At 40.3% G+C, this 21,817-nt stretch overlaps 2 protein-coding genes across 2 annotated transcripts; both read left to right on the top strand.

The window, feature by feature from the left end:
* Positions 1-55: 55 nt before the first annotated feature.
* On the top strand, positions 56-14,604 carry LOC133024572 (gamma-aminobutyric acid receptor subunit rho-1-like). Its single transcript, XM_061091721.1, has 10 exons — positions 56-165; positions 6,773-6,823; positions 8,012-8,118; positions 9,657-9,724; positions 9,813-10,036; positions 12,252-12,334; positions 12,576-12,716; positions 12,805-12,957; positions 13,148-13,344; positions 14,311-14,604. The coding sequence occupies exons 1-10, from the start codon at positions 56-58 to the stop codon at positions 14,602-14,604; spliced, it is 1,428 nt and encodes a 475-aa protein (XP_060947704.1).
* A 2,599-nt stretch (positions 14,605-17,203) lies between these two features.
* rpl7l1 (ribosomal protein L7-like 1) lies at positions 17,204-21,778 on the top strand. Its single transcript, XM_061091184.1, has 6 exons — positions 17,204-17,254; positions 17,767-17,875; positions 18,793-18,956; positions 20,083-20,220; positions 20,312-20,421; positions 21,066-21,778. The coding sequence occupies exons 1-6, from the start codon at positions 17,241-17,243 to the stop codon at positions 21,272-21,274; spliced, it is 744 nt and encodes a 247-aa protein (XP_060947167.1). The 5' UTR covers positions 17,204-17,240; the 3' UTR covers positions 21,275-21,778.
* The last annotated feature ends 39 nt before the right edge of the window (positions 21,779-21,817 follow it).

The raw sequence follows: 21,817 nt of genomic DNA, 5'->3' as shown, positions 1-21,817 counted from the left end.
CTGGAGCCGCCTGCAGCTGTGAGCCTGTTTGGAGAGGCTCGGGACGGAGGGCACCATGCACACGGATGTCGTGCTAATCAACCTGCTGCTGCTGCTGTGGATGCTCGGTGTGTCCGGGCTGACGAGTCCGAGGGGACAGACACTGCAGCCACACAGACACTGCAGGTGAGGTCACAACCGCAGGGGTGAAGGAAAGGCTTGGCTGACTTTTGATGCCATGCGAGACCATAATAATGGTAATTTTAATCAATTAAAGCGCGCGTAAAATCTAAATATTTACACTTTTACCAAAAGGGGTGAAGACGTGTCAGGCAATTCGTGCTATTTCTTACACTATACCTACAAAGGGTATTCTTTGATATCAAATGTGTGTTTGGGTCATGCTGATGGGCGGATTCTTCTTCATTATATAAACCATCAAGACATGAGCAAGAAAGAAAGAAAGAAATTCAGCCATAGAGACAGATTATTCTTGAGCATTGCAAATTTGCTTTTGAGGCATGGCCAACTTTTGATCCTATGCAACTAAAGCTGAAAATTGTCATTTGAATTATTTAAAGCCTGCGTAAAATCTTTAAATACACACTAAAAGAGGTGCCATGGAATTGTAATGTCTCTTTACTATACAGATATGCCTTAATAACAAGTATGAGTGTCAGGGGTAGGATAAATTAATTATTCCAGTTTATTTTTCAATTATCAGCATTCCAAAAATACATCTTTATTTAAGGTTAGCCTACAAGCTGATCTGTGTATGATATGGGTAAGAAAGAAAGGCATAAGAAGTTGAACTCTGGAGACAGTTGGAAACAGCAGTTGAACTCTATTCTCAGTTGCTTTGGGAGTCCTCAACCATTATGGTCTGTCCTGAGACAAGCCCCTGCCTGCTTTAACACCATCTCACCCCTCATTGTGACAAAAAAGTCTAAAATCCCAACATGTTTCTTCATTTGACTGTGAAAGCTGTGAGAGTGAAGACCAATGCGGTTGAAAGCTGGTGAGCGAACCTTCAGTTGGGATTATTGGTATTGGTCCAACTCTTGGCCCTCGTGACTGCTTTGGCAGGATACTTGTCACTGGAAAACAGAATTTTCAGATTTATCCATTCGTAACTTCCCCGGAGTTTGGTTATGAAATTAGCACATGACACTGTGACATTTGGTTATATGTCAGCAGGAGGACAGCCTCTCTTCTGTCGTTGGTATCCTGTTTTGATGATGTAATGTCATTTATTCCGATTTAGGGATTGCATCGCTTTGACATTGGCTCCGTAAAGCTTCTGTCTGCAAGTAATATCTGGAGAAATATCTGCTAATAAAGCTGTGATATGTATCTGGGTACAGATATGGACTGGATGACCAGTCAGAGGTTCACTTCCTCTCAGTAATACAACATGGTTATACGAGAGAAAAAACAAATGTATCATTATATTGCTTAGCCAATATTAATGTTCAGATCATGTTGCCAAGGCATTTGTGTATTCCCTACATTTGTATGACATGCTGGTGTCTGACCACTGGATTCCCTTTGGATGAGAAGCTTATTCAGCATCAAGATACCTGAGAAAAATCATCTACTGTGCTTTTTACACTATTCTCAATCGGTTTACAATTTTCAATGAGAAATATCTTCCACAATAGATTTTACTGTAGCCTTTCAGCTTTCTGTGTGAAAGCCACAGCTCAGGAGACGACTCACATGCAGAGTTGTAGCTCTGTCAGTGACTTTAAAGTCAAATTCATATAACCTGGCAAAAGCAACTCAACTCTGTAACCACTGACTATTTTATAATCTATATTAATTTAGCTTGACTCTACATTATATTTGTTTTTCATATATACTCATTTTTAATTTATCTAACTGACACAGCATTTGTGTGATGTATTAATGTGTATCATGCATTTTGTGCTGTTTTGTCAGTGTGCAGAAGCTGTATTTGTGACCTGTCTGTGGATTGCAGATGAATTTAGCCAGATGCTAATATTGGTACGGTGCATCAAATGGTAACAGACACAAACAGTGCAGTGCTGTTTGTTGAAGTACTAGATCACATCTACCACACGTGCATTTGTGTTGATTAGACTGGTACCTATTAGTGTGGCATTAGGTAACAGGACGCTTGTTTATTTCCAAACTTACATGACTTACAGGAGAGGTAAAACAAGAAGTTTCCTGATTTGATCTAACCTTATAAAAGTGTCATGTTTGTTGCCTCTTGCTGACAACAGGGATCAGACTCTCCAAATACATAATACATTATTCAGATTTGTTTTCCAACATGAACTAGAATAACCAAAGATTGATTATTTCTAGAGGACTGCTGTTGTTTGGATCACACTATAGTTTCAAACAAACCATAGTGTACCGCATCAGTTATGCACCAACACCTTCCAGTTCAAGGTCAACGGCCCCAGAACTTTTGGACACCAAGTCAAAGACTGGATCTGTCCCCTCAGTCAGTGTCTTTTCTTCACTGATGTGATGTAGCATCAGGGCAGAGCTCACCTGCATGCTCGCCAATCAAAGCTCCCTTTTTAGCTGACTGCAACAGAAGGTGACGTGTGCCTGGTGAGAAAAATCACTTACTCTGATTATGTAACACGTCCTCTGAGTGTGTTAATGTGCTTTCTGAGTTATTGCTATTGTTGTGGCTCGGGCAAAGGTTAGCCGGGCGGAAGGAAGGCCAGCAATTTAACAGCATTGTTAGTGAGCCACAAACGTAAAACGTGTGTCAAACCTTTCCGACTGTTGAAAGATAACATGTTAGATCCAAATGGCTTAGATGACCTGACTTGTTCAAACTTGGGATTTACTTGTTTCTAAGATTTGATAAATGGTTTGTACAGGTATTTCTGTCCTTAAAAATTCAAATACAAATTTATATAATCTGGGAAATAAAATTTCTCAAACTCCAATTGCATTATATGTCAAATAATTCATATAAAATTTGATAATTTAAATTGTCCCATCAGATTTATCTAGTGACCCTTTGGTATCCAATAGAATTCTGTAAATCAGTCACAAGGGTCTCGGGGATTTCTTAAGGACATTTTTCAATAATACTTTAACTTTAATTTTAGTTGCGTTGGTGTTATGGGTGAACAGTCATTATTTGCGGTCATGAGAGGCCTATGGGAAAACTGAGGTAGCTGTTTGAGCAAATTATCAATGATGTTGTTTTTCTTGTATGGACTCTCTCGAAAAGGTGTTTCTGGGAAGTGCAGTCCTGAAACAACAGTCATGAACAGCCCTATGAGGCATACACAATATGCATGTTCCCTTTTCCAGAACTAGAAATGTTTCAGGGAGGCTAGTATCATGTTTTGTTGTCTGCCAAGTTTTTTAAATTGTATTTGTCAGATTAATTACACAATTATACAACTCTAAGGGGAATTCCTACTTGTTACACCTCTTGGAAGCAAACTGCACTTCTTGGTGTCTTTGAATGTTCTGTGCTGCCCATTTCAGTCATGCATGAAAACACTCGGTGTCCTCAAGTCAACTTGTTGATCAAAGGCCATTAAGGAAACCAGACGGTGCCCTGACAGCTGATCAGCTTTTTGACCTCTCCGTGTGCTGCCCTCAATCAGATGCTTAATCATTCCCAGTTTCACTGCATCCAAGCTGATGAGTTAAGGCAAAAAACCCTGCAATTGCAGCTTAGAAGAGACTGGTCTAACCTTCCACTTCCAAAGAGTGAACCTTCCCCAATGTGCCTTTGTTATTCTTCAACATCTGACATTGGGTGTCAACACTCTCTGAAAAGGTGATGGACAGATGCAACATTAGTCTACCAAGACTACCAATTAATACAACAGATAACGTATGCCGTTTTCAGACATGAGTTAAGGAGAATGTCAGCATGATTGGGTCCAGACATTCCCATTGGAACCACGCGATAGGAGATCCTTCGGCACAACAATCCAGAAATCTGTGTGTTCAGGTGAGGGCTGGTGCTACAGGTAGGATGTTCCAGATAAGTTCCACTGCGGAAATTAAGCGTTTTTGTTTACAGCACATTGACCTCAGCGTCTGCCCTCATCAACAAAAATATTTGAATCTCATTGTCTTTCCAAGTTGGCATCTTCGTCCATATCTCCTATGCCTCCTGTATTTCATTGTGACATATTTGTATTATTTTTGTTGTTTTGAGTTTCGCGTCTGTTCCCTGTTTGAAATGCTATTAAGGTCCACTCGCTGGCGGTGAATCCTCTCGATAATCCCCTGCTGGGTTCTCGCATGGGCTCATTTTGGCATTATCTGGAGTTTTTACTGGGGGGGGCAGGAAAACTCTGGAGCGATGCTGCCATTTTTGTTCTCACGTACAGCTCCTCCGAAAGAATGTCAGGAAATTATCAGGACTTCAGTGCAGGTCTGAAAGAAAATATACTCTAGTGCATTTTAATGGTCTAAGAGCATGGTGTAAAGATCACGGTGAAGGTTCACTTATGACGTGTCCAATTCCACTTTGGCTGGTTTAACAGCAGGAAAACAGGTTGCTGTGGCAGGTGCATTGTTCAAGAGGATTGTACTGAGGATGGAATGCGCTCATTGGGCCACCGCACATGTTGGAACATATTACTACCTTGATAATGCAGTAAATGCACCCTTAATAATTACAGTGAAATACTGCTCCATTAGACCAGGTTCAAGATAATGTGCCTGACTACACATTTTCAGACCAAAATGTCCAATGATGTTGAGATTGGCACAAGTGCATTTGCTTTTTAATCAACACTGATGGGTTTATAACCATAATTATAAAAACCATTACCCCAATCCTAGGTGTCATTCCTGTAATACACTGGTGACCTCTCCAGGGTGTACCTACCAACTGTCAGCTGAGATTGGCCGGAGACTGTGAATTGATAAGTGGTTTACCTGATGGATAATAGATGGACGAAAAACAGTGACCGCAACGGCAAAACATTGGATAACAGTAAACAAGAGTGATGTCATAATAATAATAATTTCCAATGTGTCATTTCTGTTTTGTTTGTTTGCCACCAGTTTTTCTGATTACTCTTTCCGGCTTAATTTCTCACACAAAGCTATTGTATATAAATCCCCGTTGGTAAGAAGCATTTTCAGTGATAGCCAATGGTCAAGAAGTGATGTCATCCTCTTTATCAACTACTTGCCATCTATATCATTGAACACAAATGTGAGATATTTTCACACTAAAGTATCATTTTCCCTCACAATGCACAAGGAGGACCTCTTAATTCATTGCATATTTTAAGTATTTTGACTATTGAACGTTGCACACTTTTAATAAGCTGAGCTAAATGAACAGCCTTTTCCTCGTCACTGCTGTGTGGTGTTTGGAGATTATTGTTCCTATTTTAATTAGACTTTTAAATCCTACCATCATCACTCACCTTCAACAAAATGACATCTGTTATGACTGACCACTCACAAACCACAGTTCTTGGAAGTGAAAGGAAACATCCTGTCGTTGCATCATCCTCATGCTTTACAAAAATGTGACAGAGATTTGTATTAATGCTTTGTAATTAACACTCACCTAATGAAGGATCATGTAGTGAGAGTATGTGGCAGCCCTTGTGTTTTTGATCCATGCTGTTTCTCGATATGTTGACTATGTAAAGGCTTCGTAGTAAAAAATACAGACACATCTTGTGCCACAATTAATAACTATTACACATGCTAATATGCAGGCAAAACAATGAAGCTATTTGAGAATTTATTTCAACTCTAGTCCATATGAAAGGTTTGTTTTAGAGCTGAGACTATCCATACTAAAATGCATCAACTCTGTTACAGATACGCTCCTTACTACTCCAGAATTTAAAAGTGGGTTAAACTGAGACGTTGGAAAACACAGCTGGCCCCATTTTAGTTTGAAAGCTCCGGGGCAGCATTTTATAATTGACAGGCAGAAACAGAGATGTTTGGAAACCAAGACTTTGACACTCACAAAGTCTTGCTGATTCGGTCTTTGAATTAACATTTTCCGATTCAACAAGCTCCTATCACATGGAAAATCAATAACAAGTGTTGCTGACCCCGTTGTCTGTGTTGTGCAGTTAAAAAACAGTATTTTACAATGAAACAACTGCTTATATGTGAAGGATATGAGTTATTATCCAAGCAACTCCTGTGAACTCATGCCCAGGGTCCTTTGTGGTCATTTTTTTTTCCGTTTGATTATCCGGAGATTCTTTTCAGTTATTTTCACACAATTAACACATGTTTTGTTCAGCATTTCAGAATGAACTGGTGTGTTTTAGATGCTTAGCGTTGCATCATCAGCAAAATATATATTTCTCATTACTTTGAGCAAAGTTATTTTCCCTCATGTCGCCTGGAGCTCAGTGCAGCTGTGTGATGACTCAATACTGAGACTCTCCATGTGATTGGTTATACAAACCTAAACAATGATGCTAATAATGTTATCTAATATCCTACAGACATCTGGGCAGAGAGTGGAGATTATCTTGTTTCCTAAGGCTTAACGTGTTTAAAGCACACACTCAAATCCAATCCTCACCCACGCATCACTCAACCTTCAGGTGTTTAAACAGACTCACCTTGAGTGAATTCGATTTGATGGGATTTCTCCTCTTTTATTAACAGTTGTATCTTAGCAGTTTATTCAAAAAATGAAAGCACTTCTAAAGTCTGTTTTTTGTTGTGCCCATTTTTTAAAGATTACTCTCAAAGATTTACTCAACTTAGTTTGAGTGCTGTTTCAACATTGCATAATATTTTTGTGAAATTACATAATGTGTTTTTCCCCCCCTTTCAGATCGAAAAGAGAAATGTCTCTAATGCAAGGATCGGGTCGCAAGATTGGCAGGTATGACGTGTGTGTTTTTTTTCTTTAGTCCAATTATAACGATAACAGAGACAAGACAAAAGAGTATAGTGAAGATTAAAGCAGCTTGACTGGACTTAAAGGCACATGATCGCATTTTAATCACACTATTGTGTGCAGTATCTCGAGAGGAGGAGGATTGGCCGCTTCTGGGTATCCTACTAAGCCCAATATAATCCATTCTTATCCTCCTTCAGACTTATCAAGTTCATATGTAGGGTTGGGTTCCTGTATAAATGATGTAGTGATGTAGGAAAATTGGGGGAAAAAATGAAATTGTATGATTTATATCAAATTTATAAATTTGCACTGCGGCACATTGCTGTGCTGGCAGTGACGGCAAGAGATTTTTGGGTTGTTCACCGTCTGCAATAGCTACTTCCGCCAGATGTAGGTAGTCTGCGTGAATGTGAGGTAATCTGCCTCAAAGCACTAAGACCGAATTCTGAATTTAATTATGACCCAGACTTTGAAAAATAGTCTACAGATGTGCTGGTACAGATGTAATATGAGCTAGAGAACAACATTAGCATGCTAACATGCAAACACTGACAATACCACCATGGTGATGATAGGGAGGTGTAATGGCTACCATCTTATCCATATAGCCACGTTTTCGTTTGAACTCGCCAGATACACCTGATACAAACAAAAAACAGGCTACAGTAACACAGCAAAACTAAACAGTTGAACTTTGCCCAGTTTGAAAAACTTAAATTTCGATGTTTCAATCAAATTGAATTCATGTCAAAAAGACGACATGAGGATTTTCGAGGCCCAAGGGGTGGACGATATGGCCAAAACTTTCATCAAGATATATAATGTTCAGTCCATATCAATAATTATCATGATACATGTAAAATTCTTATTTTTAAGTGTAAAGACAGATTTTTGCTCCAGAGTGAAGATTGTGCTTTTAAACTGCTTACACAATATAAAGGCAATATATCGATATATATTGAACCCTTTTTATATTGTTATTGATGAAAATGATATTGAGTTATGCCCAGCGCTAGTAGCTGACATATAAAAGGATGAGCATTTGTCCTTTGTAAAGATGGGATCAACCTGAGTAAAATAGCATAGTGTTAAAAATGCTAAATTAACCATCTTAAATTAACTGAATGTAGTGGTTCGGAGATTTACTCTCAAATTGTTGTTTCCCACCAGCTCCATATTCAAGAGGAGTCAAGATATGACTAAAGCCGAGGGGAAAAAGTCAGAGCAGCTGCTGAGGATAGACGACCACGACTTTACGATGCGACCAGGATTTGGAGGTAAGGAGCTTCATCTTTCAGTTTCAATCCATTGTCGTGCAGGCGGCCATTAGACTTCATCCTCAATCCAAATATGCTTTCTTTTAATTCGGCGTCCAGACAAGTTATTAGCGATAATCTATTCGTTTAGACTTTACACTAAACCCCAACCTATACGATTTGATCTGTAGACTTGTCTATGGAGCGTGTATTCATTGCATGCAGTGTCCAGCACTGTTTTGTAGAGATGACGTAACCAGAGTAGGATTATGAGTCACGTTGCCGTGGACCATTGATTAATTACCAAGCAGCAGCCGTCTGTAGCTTTGGGTTTCGATAACTCCAATCTTAATCTGCCACATTAGCGAGGCTGAAAGCCCCAGTCTATGTCCTTTTTAAACTCTCACACATGAATTTCCTCTGTAAATTAGAAATCTCAGATTGGGAGTTCTGCCTTCACCCAGCAGACTTTTATATGTCTTTACTGCTGTTAAACAGGGAATTGAATCCTGATGGAGTCTGATTAGTTACTGAAGGTTTCCGTGTTAAATGCTAACTGTCTTTTATCTTAAAGTGCATAGAGTGGGTAGAGAGACATAAGTTTCTTTAAAATCAAGTCAACAACTTCAACACAGGATCTCTGGAGCTCTTGTTCACCTCTCTTACTGAGGTGGACACAATCTGCTCTCTGAGCTCTGCAGGCAGCTCCTTCGACCGCTCATATCTATTTTCAGGAGTGGCTAGTAATACCTCCCATAGACCAAAGACATGCAGAGGGGTTAGGTTAACTGGAGACACTAAATCAATGGTAGGTGTGAACAATGAGAGTAACTGGTTGTTAGATAATGGATTTGTGAGAGCTTATATAGACAGATGGTGTGTGTATTATCAAATCATGTTGAAACAGTTGAATTTCAACTAGTTGACCACAGTCAAGGTTTATAAACATCTCAAATATGAGAAATGATAGTACAGTGTTCATTTTAGGACAAAACCTCCTCAGAAAAGTTTACTAAATACTTAGCAAAATGTACTTATTCAGGGATAGTATTTAACATTCAACAGTGTTGTATAGCTGTACAACACTAAACCTAAATTTTTATTGAAATATGAATAACAGGTCATAGGAGCAGGGTTTAATTCATAGACACCAAAGAAGGTTATCTACCATCACTAGAACAGAAAGCTGAATGATACTCACTACTACAGTCCAAGTTGTATGCTAAAATAAGAGTGTTTGAAACAGTACAAATACAGAAAAGCAATTTATACTATAATGCACTCTACGGTCAATTAGGATTAGAGTCTGTGCCATTTTTTTGGAGAAATCTGCACCCAACTGCTTTTATGGGGATTTGAATGAAAGACAGCAGAAGTTATTGTTGGATGCAAAGGGTTTGGCTTAAAAAGGAACTATGACCTCTAAATAAACAGATAATCCAGACAGTTCTGAATTAGGCAGTTGGCTTACATCTGCACTTTCTCTATCCATTGATGTATTTTAGAATAATACCCACGTGAGCTACTGTCTAAATGCATGTTGATGCATCTTTCTCTAGGCCCTGCAGTCCCAGTTGGAGTGGACGTGCAGGTTGAAAGCCTGGATGCAATTTCGGAGGTTGATATGGTATGTCTGGACCGAGCTGTGAATAAGACTTTTACTGCTCTGCTGTCCGTCAACAACAAACTGAAGCACACATGCATTTTTGTTTCAGGACTTCACAATGACCCTGTACCTTAGACACTACTGGAAAGATGAACGCCTGTCCTTCAGAAGCAATAAAAACCAGAGCATGACTTTTGATGGGCGACTGGTGAAGAAAATCTGGGTGCCCGACATGTTTTTTGTCCACTCAAAGAGGTCCTTCCTACATGACACCACCACTGAAAATGTGATGCTGCGAGTTTACCCCGATGGCAAAGTCCTGTACAGCCTCAGGTAATTCCTACTGTCAGCAGGACTCGGCACTCAGCATGTATGAAACCACAGAGATCAGTTGTTAAGTCAGCACAAATTTAATAGGATTAGTACAGACTTTGCGGAAACACATTTGCTTTCTTTCCAAGTACGAGATGGATCTGCTGCTAGTGGGACTATGTTTTGTGACCATTTCTTGACAGCAGTGACTGTTGGTAGTTTTTCCCAGAGTCCCCTCAACAGGGGTTGACAGGTTTGGTACATTTATCTCTGCACAATATCCCCACGAAATAAATTAATCGATAAAAATGCTCCTTATCGATGTCTCCTATATCGAGCGTACCAAGAAAGATGGCGGGAAAGGTGTCACATGAAAAGAGATATCTGAAAAACATATGTGTGATCCATGTTCACATTCATCATCACAACAAGGATGTGTAAACACAGAAGCTTGATCTATATTTTACTACACAGATTGAACTCCTAATACTGTCACTTATTTATTTTAAAGTGTACAGGGAGCCGTGAGGAGAAATCAGATGCTCCCGACCCCTTGTCGGATGAACTTCTGACAGGCTCTCACACAGATTAAAGGGATAGTTCACTGAAGTAAACTTTGTAGCAGCCGAATCCAATCAGATTTAAGTAACTGGTGACCTGAACTTCAGACGTGATAAAACAAAGGAAAAAACATAACTTGCCTCCATACTACTTGTGTGGTGTTATCCAAGTATCCTCAAGCCCCGGCGTTCATATTTGACTCGAAACTAGGTCATTTTCACCAAGTTTTTAGCTTGAAAGTTCACTGATATCTTCCCTGGAGGAGTATTCATGGACCATCGGACACACCATCGTGTAGCTAATCTGCTAGCTTAGCAACTTCCAATGGACACGTGCAAGACGCAGCAGTCACGTATTGCCCACACACCCAATGAAGCTTGGGGATAACAAAGAAAACTAATTTAATTTATTCAAACACCAATCTTACAATACCATTTTCTTCAGTAGTGCACACAAACATTATATAATTCTTACTGTTTTCCGGTTTTAATGTAAGTGGGATGTAATTGCCATTAGCAGTCCCTCCAAGACAAAGTGGCAGCAGCTGCGACAGTTCAAGATGTGAATTTAAGGGGATAACAGTTCTGCCAATTATGGCCTCTAATACTGCAGAGCATGACCTAGTCATTCTGGTGAGCAGTGCAAGGCTCAGGGCCAAGATGGTTGATTTTGTAATCCACATTACAGAGCTCTGCAGAGAGTAACAGCTGGCCGGCCATCTGCATCCTGTTGCAAAACATGCGCGTATTGTGCTGCTTTTCGGTCAGACTGGCACAAACAAAATTTTAAACGATGACATCAAAATGAGGGACATCTTACACAAGTGATTAATACTAACACTAGAGGGATTTTGTGGCTATCAAAGATCACGATTTTGATGTAGATTATGGTACATTCCAAGCTGACCAATACAAACTGAATGTATGAGAGAACACTGATAGAGTATATTCATCACATGGCTGGGGTTTAATCTGTGTGGTGCCGGTTGGAGATTTTTCCAGGGTAAGGCAGATTGGCGAGGGAGGATGACAGTTCGCAGACCTCGCTTGCAGACCACGTAGCCCTCACTCGTCCTGGGAGCTGGATTATGTATTTTCATTTATCATTACTGCCCTGCAAGGCCAAATCTCTACTGAAACCTCTGGCCCACACTGTTATTTGCCTCTCCTGAGGGTTAGACATTCATCATAGGCTCCTAATGAAATGTCATTGGGCCCTATTTTCAGTATTTATCTTGGTTGGTAATATTAAAGTGTAACTTTATCACAACCCTATTATCTGCTTAATGTTCCCCTCAAAAGCCATTTCATTTTGTATGTTCCAGCAGGACTGCACTGTCTGTGTAACTCCAACCATCCCAGGTTCAATGGGAAATTAAAGGGATAGTTCACCAAAAAAGAAAAATTCCTTCATTGTCTCACCACAATGCGTTGGAGCCAAATCCAATAAAAGTAAATAGTGACTTATTCTTCAAACTGTCTGATGTCAAACAGAGACATCAGACACATCTAAAATTCAGTAAAACAACATAATTTGGTCTTCGTGAACACAAATTACTTACGTGTGAACGGACAACGGTCCGTTCACACGTCTGTACAGAGCCTAAGTGAAGTTATTCTTCTCTGGTAAAATTTTGACATGACATCACTACAGATCAATTGTTTTGTCATTACAGAGTGACTGTCACATCCATGTGCAGCATGGACCTGAGCCGCTTTCCTCTTGATACACAAACATGCTCTTTGGAGATAGAGAGCTGTAAGTAACGGATGTGATCTTGGGTGATGTGGTTTTTCCTCTCAGTTAAACACAAGCTGTTGTTTATTTCTCTTTCTGGCCTGATTCAACTATGAACATGCTGGATGAAGGAAAAGACATTGACACTTGAACTTCTAACTGTTCTATTAAAGACTTGAAATGGTGTATTATGCAGTCTTTGCTTGAATGTTACAATTGTAGAATTTGTGCCATAGATGATTGAAGCTATTTGTGTTATCAGATGCGTATACAGATGATGACCTGATGCTGTACTGGAAAGAAGGGAACCGCTCATTGAACACAGACGAGAGAATTTCTCTCTCGCAGTTCCTCATCCAGGAGTTCCACACCACCTCCAGGCTGGCCTTCTACAGCAGCACAGGTACTCACAGCACCTGCAGAGCTGCCTTGGAATACAAGTCTCCAGTCTCCAAGGGCCTGAGCAGCTTCTAACTTCCTCTCCTCCCCAGGCTGGTACAACCGTCTGTACATCAACTTCACCCTGCGGCGGCACATCTTCTTTTTCCTGCTGCAGACCTACTTCCCTGCACTTCTGATGGTCATGCTGTCCTGGGTGTCCTTCTGGATCGACCGCAGGGCCGTCCCTGCCAGAGTGCCACTGGGTGAGCGGGCTTGGCCACCTTGTTGATAATAAGCGTGGCGGTCAGTTAGGTTGTAGCTGTTGAGCTGATGTGGACACGATGTTTCTGATTACTTAAATGGAAACAAACAGCTGACTAAAACTAAATAAATCAAAAAAATTCTTAAAGTCTGTTAATTAATCAATTCCACATGTTATTTCACAAACTCTAGGTATAACCACGGTGCTCACCATGTCCACCATCATCACTGGAGTCAACGCCTCCATGCCCAGGGTCTCCTACATCAAAGCTGTGGACATTTACCTCTGGGTCAGCTTTGTCTTTGTCTTCCTGTCTGTGATAGAGTACGCTGCAGTTAACTACCTGTCCACGCTGGAAGAGCGGAAGGAGAGGAAACTCCGAGAGACGGTTGGTACCAATCACTCACCCCCCATACTCATACATATCAAGTAGATGCAGATGTATGAAGTCGCAGTTTAAAAGAACCAGTGAAGATTTAAATGTTGCCGAAATTAAAGTAAAGTGCTTGTTTGACAGATTATTATATATATTATATAATACGATTATTATTTTATCATTAGATCATTATACTGAAATAGCTGTTTTGGCAGCAGGTTGAGTTATAGCAAAATACTTTATAAACAGTTTTACATATAAGGACACCAGATATACTCTGATGGCTTGTTTTTCTAATCTTTTAATTGTACTGAAATACTGCATAATCTGAACAGTCACTGAAATGAAAGCATTTGAGAACTGTTTGAGAACAGAAAGGTTTTTAACATCTGAACTAAATTAACTCCTTTTTTGAAAAACATTAAGCCAAAAGGGTTTAATTAAAGCTGCCAAATAAATATAAAGGAGTAGAAAATATAATAATTCCCTCTGAAATGTTTCAGAGTGGAAGTATGAAGTAGCTTAAAAAAGGTAGTGAAGGACAAGTACTTAGATGTCGTGAAATAAACATGAAATATTTGAGTTTTTCAGTATTTGTACATTTAAAGTAGCAAAGACAAGAGTCATGCTTGACTTGTGACTGAACAGTTGTGGAGCCAATTTGAGAGTTTTTATTTAAAAATGATTGGTAATTTAGTATATTTATAGAATCGAATATAACTGGAGTTAATTAGCTTTCTTCAGCCGCTGGTGGAGGAAACTGTATACGTTTCAATACCGTGGTGCTTTTGCATGCAGTGTTGCAGTGGTCATCACAAAAATGCAATTTATTCCAATATTTTTTTATCAAAACGTTAACCTGAACATTACTAAATAACGTAATAAAATCAGTTTGGTGACAGTTTGCATTACAGATTTCTTTCAGGCATGTAGGGTTTTGGACTGAAAGTCATGAATGTATTTGTTGTCTTCTTGCAGCTGCTGTGTACGTGTGGGATGAACCATCCTGGCATGATGTCTATGAGCTACAGTGAGATGGACGTCAACAACACAGGGAACTATGGCATGCCGGAACAGAACGGGGTGAAACGGGAGAGGATGATGGTGGAGCTGGGGATGGGGATGGGGACCGACCAGGTCACCGGCCATGTGGCCTCCGCCGGCTACAGCGACGCGTGGATCGACACACACGTCATCGACAAGTACTCCCGGGTCCTTTTTCCTGGATCCTACATCCTCTTCAACATTATCTACTGGTCCATCTACTCCTAGCACAGAGGGAACTCAAACAGACATACCTCTCCTGGAGTAAAGACACATGCACTGTAGGCGCACATCCAGGCATTTGACAGAAAGAGCACGTAGCCCCAAGGTGGACGTGAAGCAGTCTAACAGGACCAAGAAGAGCTGAACCTTTAGTCAGCTGATCAAGACAACAACAATAATCCAATGTGGCTTCATCACAGTGCAGGGTGTGTCCCGTGAAGACCAGGGACCAGCCATGCTTGGGAACTTGAATTATGCCGTGTTCAGGGCTTGTTAAACTCTTCCTAAAGGGCTTGAAACAACAGCAGTGCATCTGTAATATGTGGAAATAACTCTTTTGTCCGGCCTCATCCATTTGGCAGTTTCACTCTAGTTGCTCTTTACCTTTGTAGATACCATTCATGCTCATTTTATACCTACTTCCACTCATAATGTGTTTGCTACTGTTGTTTGTGGTATAAATGCAAAGCTATTAAAGCACAGGATTGTGTGATCGTGTGTGTTTTGGTATGTGTACAAGGGGAGAAACATAAACTAGACAAAGCTGTGTCTCAAGTCAGGGGCTGCACCCCGAAGGAGGCACTGCGAGGAGCGAACCGAAATGAGAAGGTCTTGTCTGCAGAGGATTTATTTTCAGCGATGGATCGATTATGATCCAATCAATGTTCAAATGCAGAAAGAGCTGAAAATAGAGGTTTACTCCTTTATGTCAGTTTATCATTATAATGACCTCTACCAAGGACGTTATGTTTCCATCTGCGTTTGTTTGTGTGTTTGTTTATTTTTTTTAGCAGGATTTTGCAAAAAATACTCAACTGATTTTTGTGGACAGGTTGCTCCGACCCAAGGAAGCCTCCATTAAATTTTGGTGTGAATCCATTTGTTGTCAGAGAATCATTTTTGGATCATCATGAAAGAAAGTAGTTATCTTTAAGAGGAATATTTTGAGTGTGTACAATTTGCTGCAGATCCAAATAAAAGCTACTGGAGCTGGTGAATTGAAATAGGTTTTATTAGGGGACTGTTGGGCCTTGGCGGAGGCGCACGCTCCACTGAATGTCTTTTCTAAATTCTCATGATTTAATGTTACATCCCATCAGTTTATTTTGTGGGTTCACTCTGTTGCCTCACAGCAAGAAAGTTCCCGGTTTGAATCCCAGTTCAGCTATATATATGGTCTTACCTTGACCCCCAAAAAGGATGAGCAGTATAGATACAAGATGGATGGGTGGATGTCACAAATCACTGATTATTGAGAAAGAGAGTTGGTCAGGAGTAAGCATAGATAACTCTATTCTCAAATGTTGTGAATGTAAAGCTTGTTTTTCCAACATTCCAGTACACCAAGCTGCTGTCGGTGGAATGATCTTCTTTTTTCAGGATGGATGGTCACAAACAAGCCCAACTTCAATGTTAATCACATGGCAGCTCCATGCTCTGTATTACTGAGCTGTACAGGACCACAACAACACTGTATTTGAATATAGATAGTTACAAGTTAATGGAATCCCGCCAGAAACACTGCACTGTGCCCGAACCTAATATAGTGGTTCCCAGTACAGCCATGTGGGTGTGTGGTGCACTCGCCCAAGTTCACATATATACACGTACATATGTATCTCCTACTAGATAGACGTCTAAACCCTAATGTTCATCAACGAATGAAGTGTATAAATACAACTTTAACAATCTGCCTGTCAAAAAGGGCCTCACCTAAGGATCTTGGGTTAATATGGGGTCAACATTTCTGTTACTTTGGAGCCAGCAAGGCGAGTGATCAGAAAAATGGAACAAAAATAATCAATCTAGTGTAAAAGCCACGGATTGCTTCAAGCATCAGGTCTGGAAAGTCGTCATGTCTACAGGCAGCATGTTGTATGAAGTCTTGCATGTGGTACTCAGGCTTCATGATATTGGATCGGCTGTTTCCTTCCTCCTGGTTTCTATTGGTGAAGTAAATTTAAAAAATAATTGAATCTACAGATAATAGACATGCAAATTAAGGTAAGTAGAGATTATAAATATTATACAGATATATACATACAAAACCTGTTAGGAATAGTGGGACTGAAGTTTTTTTTAAACCAGATTGAGAACTTTCTCACAAGGACATACCATGCATTTTATTCTTTAACTGTAACTGTTCTTTAACAAATTTCTATCCAATCTATTTGTATTATTTTCCTCCTTCATTTTGCTTGGAAACTGTTTCAAACTGTGCTTTCTGCTTTCAAATATATTTATTTTAGTCTCTGCAATGTTTTCAATGTCCCTGTACAGCACCTTGATTCTAGGAAATGTGGCTTGTAAATAAAACTGCCTTGCCTTAAGGGACACAGGCAGACATTTTTGCAGGAGAGTATGCAGGTGTCGGTGGAATACCAAGCAGGAAAATAAGGACTGAGAATAGGACGCACAGGTGTAACCCCTACCACACACAAACACACTCCATAGAACAGCAACTGGACTCTGCACACACTGATTCAAATCTTTTTTGTTTGCTTTTCCCCTGCAAATCTACTGCACCACACTTCAGTCCACTAGGTGGCGGTATTGCGTCCATAAACATGTTTGCCATGCGGTATTGAAACTCAGGTCCGTTACGTCATATCCCAGCGACGGTCGCGTCTTCATCCTGCAACATGGCCGAATCCGAGTATGTATTTGTTTTTAACTTCATCTAAGTCCATCTGCACTTTTCTTTTCTTGCAACTGCATCTTTTCTCTCTCGTATAAAAATACAAGTTTAACTTCACATGTCAGGACTGTTATTGTGAGTGTTGAGGGCAAAACAAGCAGATTCTACGGAGTCTCGTTTCACATGGGGCTCAGTGTATCTTCACCGGTACAAAGCTAGCGATGTGTTTATTGTTCATTTAGTAAACTAATTAGGAAGTGAGATGGCAGTCTTGTAGCTGCTGCCTGTTGTGTAAGTTTATTAATCTAATGATTTTAGCAATATAGTCATTAGCATGTCTTGCTAAAGCTAAGTGTTGCTAACTTGTGTCTGGATAGAGATGACAGCCACTTTTAAACCTGTATTGTGAGAAAGAAAGAAAAGAAAGCACAACCTGTATCTTTCATTAGTGAGATCACCTCGATGAACAGTCGCCACGTTTACGTGTTACATTAAAGCTTGTGTCAGTGACCGTATGTTTGTGTTCTCAGATCTAAGAAGGTGATCAAGTTGGTTCCTGAGTACCTCCTGAAGAAGAGGAAAGCGTACCAGGCCATCAAAGCCACACAAGCCAAGCTCGCCCTGCTCGAGAAGAGAAAGGTCAGTTAGGAGGACGGTTCCCTGGCATGTTGAACTCCAATGCAGATGAACCCACTTAGTCTCGATACACATTGCAGTGTCCGGTTGTCATGCAAAGCTACATCTCAGTTGGACAACTTAGCAGGAGTTGCGAGTTCCAAAATATCAGACTCATCTGTTCAATTATTCAGATTAAACAAAATCCATCAGTCATAAACTACTTTCAGACAGGCACTGATCCCCATAGAATCTCCTGACGTCTCACATTTGTATTTGAGAATGCAAATGTTTGAGTGAGAGGCTCCAGACTTGATTGTCTCCTGCCATCCCCCCAGTGAACATCTGGATAATGTCTGAATGAGCCCATGTGGATGATGTTACTTTCATGCTAAACTGAAAGCAACAAGAAAACAAACATCTCAGGATGAAAATAAGGTACCACAATGATAGAAATGTCAAGGGAGCTTGTCAATCTGCTGTAAACAAAAACTTGTGACCCCTGCAGCAGAATGTATATACATTACATCCTGCCTCTGCCTGCTGCTCCGCCCCTCACATGAACCCTCTGAAGGTTTCTGTGTTGTAGATAATGCATCTGAGCAGAGAATCTCCTGCTGCATTGTTCTTGTGAAAGTCTGGACCCAATCCTGCAGAAATCTTCTAGAGTCCATGTCTGAAAATAGCTATGCAATTTGGAATCCAGTGTCGTAGAGGCAGAAACCCCTTTATGTAACGTTTATTCACCATTACAATGTTTTGTTCACTTTGATGGTCAGTAATTGTATAACCCAAAATCCATGTGTAAAAATGATGAGTATTTATTTCAACCCAAAAACTGGCCAAGCGTATTTGTCATCCGAATTTACTAGACTGCACTTGGTCCTGCACATATGTAGACATAGCTGTATATTTACAACTGTACTTTTACATTATTCCAGGTTTCAAAAGGCAAAGGATTGAAGTTCAAGCGTTTGGAAGACTTCCTGAAAGACAGCCACAAGAGGAATCGGGATGAATCTCGCATCCGCAGATTGAAAGTCAGGCCGCCTGCCCCTCTGCCTCCTGCGAAGAACCAGCTAGCCTTCGCTGTCCGCATCAGAGAGTGAGTACTTAGACAGAGGCTTGTGGTCATGTGCAGGGAAATCCCTCGAAAAACAGAAACTGGTTGTAGATTCTTGCATTGATTTGTTGAGTGGAGCTCAGTGAAACAGGTGACGGCAACGGTAAACAGAGTGGATTATCTGCAGCATACAAACATCTATGCTGTTTGTAGTAGCTACTGAGCCAGTACAGGTGGGAATGGGAGCACATGTATCACCCCGGCAGCCTTTATAAGACACCTCAATGACTGAGAATGTTGTATATGTGCCATTTTAAACTAAAAACCACAAACTGGAGGTCACTGTAGTTTTTTTATTCTGGGTTTGTTCATAGTAACTGTTGGAAGTTAATGTATTTGACAGATGAAGTTACCAAAGGGAGAACTCATTTAGTTTTTGCTTCAGAATCCTCTCACGCTAGGCAGCATGTTTGTGTGTCCAGACCGAACTCTGAACTTTTAATCCCACTTCATGTTCCTAGCCTTTACCTCATGTAACTGTTTGAATACATACTCAGTTTCTCTTATTTTTTCAGTGCCTAATATGAGTAGAGATTTCTCAACATTGTAAGGCTACATCCATACAATATGTTTCAGTAAAAGAAAATAATCTCCATACAGACGAGCGTTTAAGATCTGTATCAGAAACAGGCTGTGTCTGAAATTGCCCACGCTCTCATCCCCCCTACTCGCTACATAGGGTTTTCTACATAGAGGACTATATAGCGACTAAATAGGATGTAGGCTTAAACGTAGTTCTTGATAGACAGTCATTAATGTTATCTGAAACATTTAGATTTCTTATACCTACACTTGTAAAAGAACACTACACATTGTTTGACTGTAGTTTGTGTCTGCAGATTCCATTCCAGCAAATTGTTTTCATTTAATATCTTTTTAAAATTTGTTAAATAGTTTGTGAAAGTGTTCCAGCGGGAGAAACACTAAAGATTCCTCTGTATCCAGAATTCCAGGGTTAAATTAAATGAAACAGATCTTGCGTCTTGCCATTTCCAAGTCTAAAACTTGTCCGGCTCCAATCACTGAAAGTATCAGATGGGCAGCTGTTGCTTTAAAACACCAATGACATGCTCAAAACACACTAACATCGATGATCCTTTCCTTTTAGGATCAAAGGTGTCAGTCCCAAAGTGATGAAGGTGGTCCACATGTTCAGGCTGAGGAAGATCTTCAGCGGGGCCTTCGTCAAAATCAACAAGACCTCCATGGCCATGATGAGGTTGGTGGAGCCCTACGTTGCCTGGGGGTGAGTCAATCCAACAGTTACACTTCAGCAAATTTAAACCTGTTAAATTTGTGTTGTTGTAGTACTAAACAAATAATGATCTTGCCGACAGATTTCCCAACTTGAAATCTGTTCGTGAGCTCATCCTGAAGAGAGGACAGACCAGGATAGGCAGGAAGAGAGTTCCTCTCACAGACAACACCTTCATTGAGGAGCACATGGGCAAGTCTCCTTAACAGTGTGATGGAGCCGCCACACAACTTAAAGGGATAGTTCACCCATTATAGCAATTTAAGTAATTAGTGACCACTTCTTCAGTCGTAATATAACAGAAAAAACACAACATGCCTCTATACTATTTTAAGCCTAGCGATAGCATTTCCGAACGTGCCCTGAATGCTCCTTGTCATCGGTGGACATTTAGACTTAAAACTCTGTGTAAATTATGCTGTTTCAAGTTGAATATGAATGTCGGGGCTTACTGACACTTGGATGACACCACACAAGCAGTATTAAGGCATTACTGTTTTTTCTGTTCTATTACGTCAGAAGAAATGGTCGCAATTGACCTCAATTGTATTGGATTCAGCTGTTTACCCCTGAGACTCCAGAAGTATTTTGTTGACTAAAACTTCACGCACCCCTCCATCAGAATAGTGGTGAGTAGATAATGAGGAAATCTTCGGTGAACTATCCCTTTAAGGAAAAAGGCAGCAAACACCTGTTGTTTGAAAGCATTATCAGACCACCTTGGCATCCCATGCATGATTATTAATATTTTGTAGCTTTTATAACTTTGAGAATTAGCAGCACTCTGCCACCATCCTCTTCATCACATCTCACACCATTGCTCTCTTGTTCCTCAGGAAAACATGGCATCATCTGTTTGGAGGACCTGATCCATGATATCTACTCTGTTGGTAAGAGCTTCCGGGCCAGCAACAACTTCCTGTTGCCTTTCAAGCTGTCAGTGGCTCGTCACGCTGCCAGGGACAAGGCCCGGCTCCTGAAGGACCTGGGAAACCCTGGATTTCGTGCTACAGACATTAACAGTATCATCAGGCAGCTGAACTGAGGAGAAACGCCCCTAAGATGCAAACCCAGCAGCAAGGATGCTGGACTTCTAGAGGAGCAAAGTTCATTGATGACTAAATATATTTTTTTTCTCTTTGGCTGAGCCCCTCTGGTTACATTCTCTGGACATGGGGTGATGTGAGGAAAGTGGATTATTTTAGCATATCCACGTTGATGTTGTTCAGCACTATGTTCACATAGTGCCCCTGACAGTGACAAGGTTCATTGGTGAAATTGTAACAATATTGTATATTAAAATATTAGTACACCACATTCTTCAGGTCAGAGGGATGGATTTGTACTTGCTACAAGTACAGGAACTGAACCGTATGAGTTGTCCTACTTACAGGAGCCACCAGCCGAAACTACAACCTATCAATTTACTGCGTGAAATTGATTTCAGTGTGGAACGGTGTAAATGTCTGTTAAACATCGATCATTGATCTATAAACTGGTGATTTACTGTTGATTCACTTGTTTTTACAATAAAAAAAATCCAAACCGATTCAATACTTTTGCGATGACATCTGCAGTATTTTTCACA

This window comes from Limanda limanda, chromosome 18, assembly GCF_963576545.1.
Source record: "Limanda limanda chromosome 18, fLimLim1.1, whole genome shotgun sequence".
In the NCBI taxonomy this organism is placed as follows: domain Eukaryota; kingdom Metazoa; phylum Chordata; class Actinopteri; order Pleuronectiformes; family Pleuronectidae; genus Limanda; species Limanda limanda.
This window is presented reverse-complemented; position numbering and strand designations above follow the sequence as displayed.

Coding starts and splice junctions, on each gene's coding strand:
- LOC133024572 (XM_061091721.1), top strand. CDS start 56: ATGCACACGGATGTCGTGCTAATCAACCTGCTGCTGCTGCTGTGGATG. Junction 10,037..12,251: donor AAAGTCCTGTACAGCCTCAG/GTAATTCCTACT, acceptor TTGTCATTACAG/AGTGACTGTCACATCCATGT. Junction 12,717..12,804: donor GGCCTTCTACAGCAGCACAG/GTACTCACAGCA, acceptor TCTCCTCCCCAG/GCTGGTACAACCGTCTGTAC.
- rpl7l1 (XM_061091184.1), top strand. Junction 17,876..18,792: donor CCCTGCTCGAGAAGAGAAAG/GTCAGTTAGGAG, acceptor ACATTATTCCAG/GTTTCAAAAGGCAAAGGATT. Junction 20,221..20,311: donor GAGCCCTACGTTGCCTGGGG/GTGAGTCAATCC, acceptor TCTTGCCGACAG/ATTTCCCAACTTGAAATCTG.